General features: G+C 47.1%; 1 protein-coding gene across 1 annotated transcript; it reads right to left on the bottom strand.

Moving 5' to 3' along the window:
* Positions 1 to 444: 444 nt before the first annotated feature.
* On the bottom strand, positions 445 to 5,278 carry mrpl54 (mitochondrial ribosomal protein L54). Its single transcript, XM_060846376.1, has 3 exons — positions 5,142 to 5,278; positions 3,866 to 4,022; positions 445 to 1,046 (listed from the first exon to the last, which is right to left on the bottom strand). The coding sequence occupies exons 1-3, from the start codon at positions 5,245 to 5,247 to the stop codon at positions 914 to 916; spliced, it is 396 nt and encodes a 131-aa protein (XP_060702359.1). The 5' UTR covers positions 5,248 to 5,278; the 3' UTR covers positions 445 to 913.
* Between the last annotated feature and the right edge of the window lie 1,883 nt (positions 5,279 to 7,161).

Here is a 7,161-nt window from a genome sequence, read left to right as displayed (position 1 = left end):
CAAACCCCCAGCAATGCAGTTGACTCTTAATGCACTCTGAACTAGTCTGTCAGTTCATGCAGCAATTAGGGATGGCCAATAAAATCTGACTCAGCCAGCCGAGCCCTCATTCCATGAACAAGAAAAGACTAAGTAAGATTCTTGTGGTCGTTGTAGTATCTATATCTCTGAGCCAGGGCCCAGGTCAAGTCCCACCTGCCATAGAGAAATGAAATAACATCCCTGAACAGGGTGATTAGAAAATATCTAAAATAAAGCTAACCTCTAAGGGTCAATGCCCAAAGACCCTGCACTCTTCTCAGGGTTAAAATCCAGAGTTTGTACCCTTATGAGGGTCAAGGCCAAAAGAAACTGTACCTCAGATCAGCAGAACCTGTCAGCATGAGGGTTCATGCCCTCAAAGTTAGGGCTATTGGGATTGGAAATAAAAAAAAAGAGAAAAAATACTTTTGTAAATTGCTATTTTTATTCTTCATCATTCATCAGTAAATGAAAATGTGAAGCACATTTTTCCCAAGTGTCACTGTCTGAATCACGTTACCCATGTTCAAGGAACACAGACACAATTCCATCAGAATACACTCCTGTGTGTTTGATTGTTGGTTTCAGTGCAAGTAGCTTAAAAATGTGTTGCTGGAAAAGTGCAGCAGGTCAGGCAGCATCAAAGGAACAGGAGAATCGACGTTTCTGGCATAAGCCCACCCGAAACGTCGATTCTCCTGTTCCTCTGATGCTGCCTGACCTGCTGTGCTTTACCAGCAAAACATTTTTAAGCTCTGAACTCCAGCATCTGCAGTCCTCACTTTCTTCAGTGTAAGTAGCACAGGATGTCTGTGAATTGAATTCTCTCCTTCAGACTGCAATCCTCATTGTTGGGAAATGGATCTCCGAGTCCAATATCCTTAAGATTTTTCTAGAGTTTCTTTCCTTTGTGAACTTTGTTGTGTTGCCACATGTGCTGTTTTCTAATCAGTTTCCAGTATTCCCAAGATTCCGGGTCTAGTTCATCCAAACTCTTTGGTGGACCAAGGTGCAACCTAAACAACCTACAAAACATTCATTCATTAAATAAGTCCATTTATTGTCTGTGCAAGGCAATCACAATAAACCAATGCCAGCTCAGGGGCTCCCCCTGATGGAGTAAAGAGGAGATTCATTGCAGCAAGGAGCTGAAGAAGTCAGCAAGACTAAAATTAAATATACACTGAATTAGATGATGTCAGAAAAGAAAACTTCTCAGCGGAGAGATTTTTTTTCAAAAATCTAGATTGTTTATTTGCCCCTGATCAGGGTCATGGTCCCTATAATCTGGCATAGGTTCCCTAAATGTTCTCAGAGTGCTGGAAATTCCATAACTGTTGCTAATCCCAAGATGGAAGCAAACTGAGTGACATTGTGGATCCCTACACAGGACGAGAGGCAACCAAAGAAGGCAGGGGGTGTGTAAGGGACCACATTTCTTTGAGTGAATGACATCAGTCAATCAGTTAAGTATTTTTCGTTCCCTTGATAATTAGCAGGTTTTAAGATTAACTTGATTGACTGAATTCAGGACCCAGGTTCAAGTCCCATCTGCTCCAGAAGTGTATTTTTAATTAACCTTTCAGAGATGGTAAATGCAATACCCTAGCAGTTCTCTCACCAACCTCCTGTAAAAGTCAACTTAATTGTGTATGATCATAAGTAGGAGTATGCTATTCAGTCCATTACATGGCATTTGATGACTGATCTAAGTGTGGGTTTAATGCCATTATTTTGTCTGTCCCCATGCAGTTCCCCTAGTGAATTGGAACCCACAAAGGCCAGGTTAGTCTTTAAATAACGTAATCACTAAGCTACCATATCTGTGGAAACACAAATATCAATAGATATTACAGAAAATATCAATATCACATTCTTACAAATTATATTCACATTCATGTTTCTTAGCACAGTGAGGGATATTTAACACAGAGAAACTGACAAACTAATCGGGGTCAACTTAACATATTATAAAGGCACCTACAAGAATCTTTAGTTATGAAGAGAGGTGGGTTAGACTGGGGTTGTTTGTTTTGGAGTAGAGGAGACTGAGGGGAAACCTGGTTTTGATATTTAAAATTAGACAGGATTTTACAGGTAATTACCTTACCTCTTGTGTCCTTGGTGGAGGGGGACACAAAAAGGTAAGGTAAGGGGCAGGATGTTTCGAATTCGTTTTATCGTATTCACAGGAGTACGATAACTTTATGGCAACATCTTAGGTACAAAGGTACCTAGCTACGGAATCTTAGGTACAAAACAGAAAAATAAGGAAAACAAAGTTTTAAAAGATAAACAAAAGAGAGAAAAACAAAGAAGCCCTGTTAACAGTTCAACATCACAGTCCATAAGCATCTGTGAGAGGGGACATGAGGAAAATATTTTTCACTTCGAGGGTGGTGGGAATCTGAAATTCTCTGGCTATAAGTATTTTAGAGGCAGAGACTCTCTTAACATTTAATAAGTATTTAGATGTGCACTTGCGATTGCAAAGTGCACAAAGTTATGGGCCAAGTGCTGGAAAACAGGATTAGAATTATTAGATGGTTGGTTTTCAGCAGAACAGATTTGATGGGCCAGAAGGTATTCGTCTGCTGTATAGATCTTGATGATTCCAGGGGGGCAGAATCTGAATTAGGCCAATTAAAAATTGGGAAAAACTTTTCCACATAAAGGGTTAATAAACTCTGGAAATCACTGGATTAAATCAGCCATTTAACTGAAGTGCTTAAAGACAAAAGATACACAAACAATAACAAAAGAAGCAGGAGCAGGGACTGGTCAGTTGGTATTTTCAGTCTGCTGACATTCAACACAATAATGGCTAACCTTCTACCTCAATTCTGCCTGCCACACTGTCCCCATTATTGTCCTTAGTATCTAAAAATTCATGAGCTTCTGTCTTGAATCTACTCAAAAATTGAGTATTTCTGGAAATGAGAATTCCAAAGGGTCACAAACCAGTTACTGATGTCTCATCTCAGTTCTACGCTGATCCCTCACACTGGAGATAATGGCCCTATGAATCCCTAATGGGAAACATTTTCTTAGTACTGACCTTGTCAATCCTCTGAGATCTTACGTTCCCATTAGAAGAACTCTCAAATATATTCTTCCATAACTGTACACATCACATCAATGGCCTCATCAACATCATATATAAGTGCTGGCCGAGCCAGTAACATCATATCCCATGAATTAATTTTAAAAATATGGACTTTAACCCAAACCTTCCAGCTCAGAGACAGAGATACTACAACTGCATCACAAAACAGTAAACTTCTAAAAGGTGCTGCAGAGCTGCTTCTTTCATGAAAGTGAATAACTCCCTGGACTATTTCAAACTATTTAAGATTTAAGACCATCCGATGTGGAACCATAAAAGCAGGATTGGACGAGGATTGCAGATTTCCTTCCCTGAGCACATTAGTGAGCCAAAAAGATTTTACCACAATTCGATTGTCACAGCTACTGATACTAGCATTTTAACTGAATTTAAATTGCATGACTGCTACAAAAGAGGATTTCAACTCTTGTCTTTGGATTGTTAGTTCAGACCTCAGGGTGATGAGTCCCTAAGATAACCAATATGTGGTAATTTTCACTTTGTTGAACATATTCAAGTATATATGTGGAGAAGAACAGGGATTGGATTAATAAAATGAAGTTATCACGACTAATAACAAAGAATATCCGCGACAGACAATTATTGGACAAGAGGAAAATAACCCCAAAACCATGACTATGGGCTATTACTACAGTTAGGTCCCCATACGTCCACTCGATCAAGGGCAAAAGGAAGTAAAGAAAGCACAATAAGTGTCTGGTAAGTAACAAAACTCACCACTCAGGGTATTCTGCGTCTGGCCGTAGTTCTGGATCTTTGCCTTGTTTATAAATATTGACTCCCACAGCATGCGTGGTCAAAATTTCAGGATCCTTACAAACCTCTGGACCTTGTAGAACTTCTTTAACTCCCATCTTTCCTTTCCCCTTGACAGCTGCAATGATACAAAGGAAATATCAAGATAGACAGCATCTTCAGGACCTTCTGAAGTATTAATGTAGTTAATGCACTAAGCTAGTCATTCGTTATGAAGTGGGGAGACATGGATATCACCATTACAGTGGGGACACCACCCACCACTGTCTGAGCTATCACTTTAGTTTATTAACCCTTAAACTATCTCAAGCAAGTGACTTAATGTAGTTCTGGGATTTACATATTAAATGAACCAAAACTTGCAACCCATTCTAAAAGATGAAAGACTTAACAGCAATCTAGATTTGTTCAATATATTGTTTCAGTTGCATGACACTAATTTTTTTTGCTATAAATTGTGCCGTATGATCCTGCTCCACAGCAACGTGATGAAGGAGCAGCGCTCCGAAAGCTAGTGTTTCCAAATAAACCTGTTGGACTATAACCTGGTGTTGTGAGATTTTTAAATTTGTTTTGAAAGTTGTGCATTCAAGTTGGATGGGGATTGCTTTCACCAATACATGAATGACCCAGACTGGAGAAAGGCAGAGAGAGAAATCGGTGGGCCTGCTTGGTGTCGATGTCTAATGATTCTGTGCAGTCTTGGGACTGCTCAGAATGTGGGGACATGGAGAATTTAGGCTTCGAGGCTTCATGAGGTGCTCCTGCCATGTTTATTAGTTGGCCGGGTGGCGGGGGAGGGTCTGTGGGCTATGTAGCCCAATGTGCTGCAAGGGGTGGGCACTCTGTACCCAAATAATACCCAGTCTCCAGAAAGTATGATGCTTGCTCCAACACTGAGCACCCTGGGGCAAGGCGTAAAGATGGGTAACAGCAACACTGCCCAGCCCTAAGGGACTGAGAGAGAACCCGGCACCGATCACCCGGGGAGGGGGTTGCAGGAGCATTCACGCTGTCTGAGGCCCGTTCTAGACGCTGTGGAGTGTGAGCTGGTCCCGGCTGACTGCTGGCGGGCGGATAGGGGGTACATTGCCCAGTCCGGGGTCGGTAACCTGCAGCCTCAGGACAGGCCGACATTCAGGGCCTGCAGGCTCACAGCCCGGGGCCTGCGGGCTCACAGCCCGGGGCCTGCAGCCTTACCACGGCTTCAACAGAGGACTGCGCCTCCTCTACTCACCCGCCTTCTTGGCATATCCACGAGCCACGACCGGACACGCTCGGACTGACTGCAACGCGAGCCTCACCGAGCAACACCGCCCTAACCGACCACAGGCAGCGGCCATTACTCCCCGCCGCTCCCAGTCAATCACTCACTGTCCCGCCCCCTCCCAGTCAATCACTCACTGTCCCGCCCCCTCCCAGTCAATCACTCACTGTCCCGCCCCCTCCCAGTCAACAGCGCAGTGCCCCACCCCCTCCCCGTCAATCACTCACTGTCCCGCCCCCTCCCAGTCAACAGCGCAGTGCCCCACCCCCTCCCCGTCAATCACTCACTGTCCCGCCCCCTCCCAGTCAATCACTCACTGTCCCGCCCCCTCCCAGTCAATCACTCACTGTCCCGCCCCCTCCCAGTCAACAGCGCAGTGCCCCACCCCCTCCCCGTCAATCACTCACTGTCCCGCCCCCTCCCCGTCAATCACTCACTGTCCCGCCCCCTCCCCGTCAATCACTCACTGTCCCGCCCCCTCCCCGTCAATCATTCACTGTCCAGTCCCCTCCCCGACAACAGCGCAGATGCCCCGCCCCTTCCGCCAATCACTCTGTCCCGCCCCCTCCCAGTCAATCACTCACTGTCCCGCCCCCTCCCCGTCAACAGCGCAGTGCTCCGCCCTCCCCGTCAATCACTCACTACCCCGCCCCCTCCCCGTCAATCACTCACTGTCCCGCCCCCTCCCAGTCAATCACTCACTGTCCAGTCCCCTCCCCGACAACAGCGCAGTGCCCCGCCCCTCCCCTCCTCTCCTCATCAATCACTTACTGCCCCACCCCCGTTAACAGCGAGTGCCCCACCCCCTCCCCGGCAATCACTCACTGTCCCGCCCCCTCCGCGTCACTCACTACCCCGCCCCCTCCCCGTCAACAGCGAGTGCCCCGCCCCCTTCCCGTCGATCACTCACTGCCCCGCCCCATTCCCGTCACTTACTACCCCGCCCCCTCCCCGTCAATCGCTCACTGCCCCGCCCCCTCCCCGTCAATCACTCATTGAGCGGGAGGGGGCGGGGCAGTGAGTGACTGCCGGGGCAGGGCAATCACTCTGTTCCGCCCCTTCACCGTCAACTGCTCCCTGTCCCGCCCCCTGCCCCCGCCCCCTGCCCCCACCCCATCACTCAAACGTCACTAATACATTCCACCCTGCCCTTAAATTCACTTGGAACATCTCTGAGAGCTCCTTCCCCTTCCTGCACCTCTCCATCTCCATTAATGATAACTAATGCGACACTGACATTGTTTTACAAACCCACTGACTCGCACAGCTACCTGCATTACATCTCCTCCCACTCTACCTCCTCCAAAAATGTTATCCCGTATTCCCAATTCCTCCACCTCCGCCTCCGCTGTATCTGCTCCCAGGAGGACCAGTTCTACCACAGAACAAACCAGATGGCCGCCTTCTTTCAAGACCACAATTTCCATTCCCAGGTGGTTGAAGATACCCTCCAATGCATCTCATCCACATCCCGCACCTCCACTCTCAAACCCCACCCCTCCAACCATAACAAGGATAAACCACGCCCCCCATCCTGACTTTCCACCCTACCAACCTTTGCATAAACCGCATCATCTGCTGACATTTCCGCCACCTCCAAACGGACCCTACCACCAGAGATATATTTCCCTCTCCACCCCTTTCCGCTTTCCATAAAAGACCATTCCCTGCCTACCTAGTCAGGTCCACACCCCCCAACAAACCACCCTCCCCTGCCACCGCAGGAATTGCAAAACCTGCGCCCACACCTCCTCCCTCACCTCCATCCAAGGCCCCAAAGGATTCTTCCACAGCCACCAATGTCCTTTATTATATCCATTGCTGCCGATGCGGTCTCCTCTGTAGAGTCTTTTAGGGAACATCTCCGGGACACACACCAATCAACCCCACCGCCCTGTAGCCCAACATTTCAACTCTCCCTCCCCCACTGTCGAGGAAATGCAGGTCCTGGTCCTCCTCCACCACCAGTCCCTTACCACCTGACACCTGG

This window comes from Hemiscyllium ocellatum, chromosome 28 (genome assembly GCF_020745735.1).
Source record: "Hemiscyllium ocellatum isolate sHemOce1 chromosome 28, sHemOce1.pat.X.cur, whole genome shotgun sequence".
NCBI lineage: Eukaryota > Metazoa > Chordata > Chondrichthyes > Orectolobiformes > Hemiscylliidae > Hemiscyllium > Hemiscyllium ocellatum.
Note: the sequence above shows the minus strand (reverse complement) of the source record. Positions and strands in the feature narration are given on the sequence as shown.

What these genes read in the sequence shown, in the direction of transcription:
- mrpl54 (XM_060846376.1), bottom strand. Translation starts at nt 5,247, where the DNA reads ATGGCCGCTGCCTGTGGTCGGTTAGGGCGGTGTTGCTCGGTGAGGCTC. An exon ending in TGGATATGCCAAGAAGGCGG is followed by an intron (nt 4,023 to 5,141) that starts GTGAGTAGAGGA and finishes GTATCATTGCAG; the next exon opens with CTGTCAAGGGGAAAGGAAAG. An exon ending in GACGCAGAATACCCTGAGTG is followed by an intron (nt 1,047 to 3,865) that starts GTGAGTTTTGTT and finishes AATGTTTTGTAG; the next exon opens with GTTGTTTAGGTTGCACCTTG.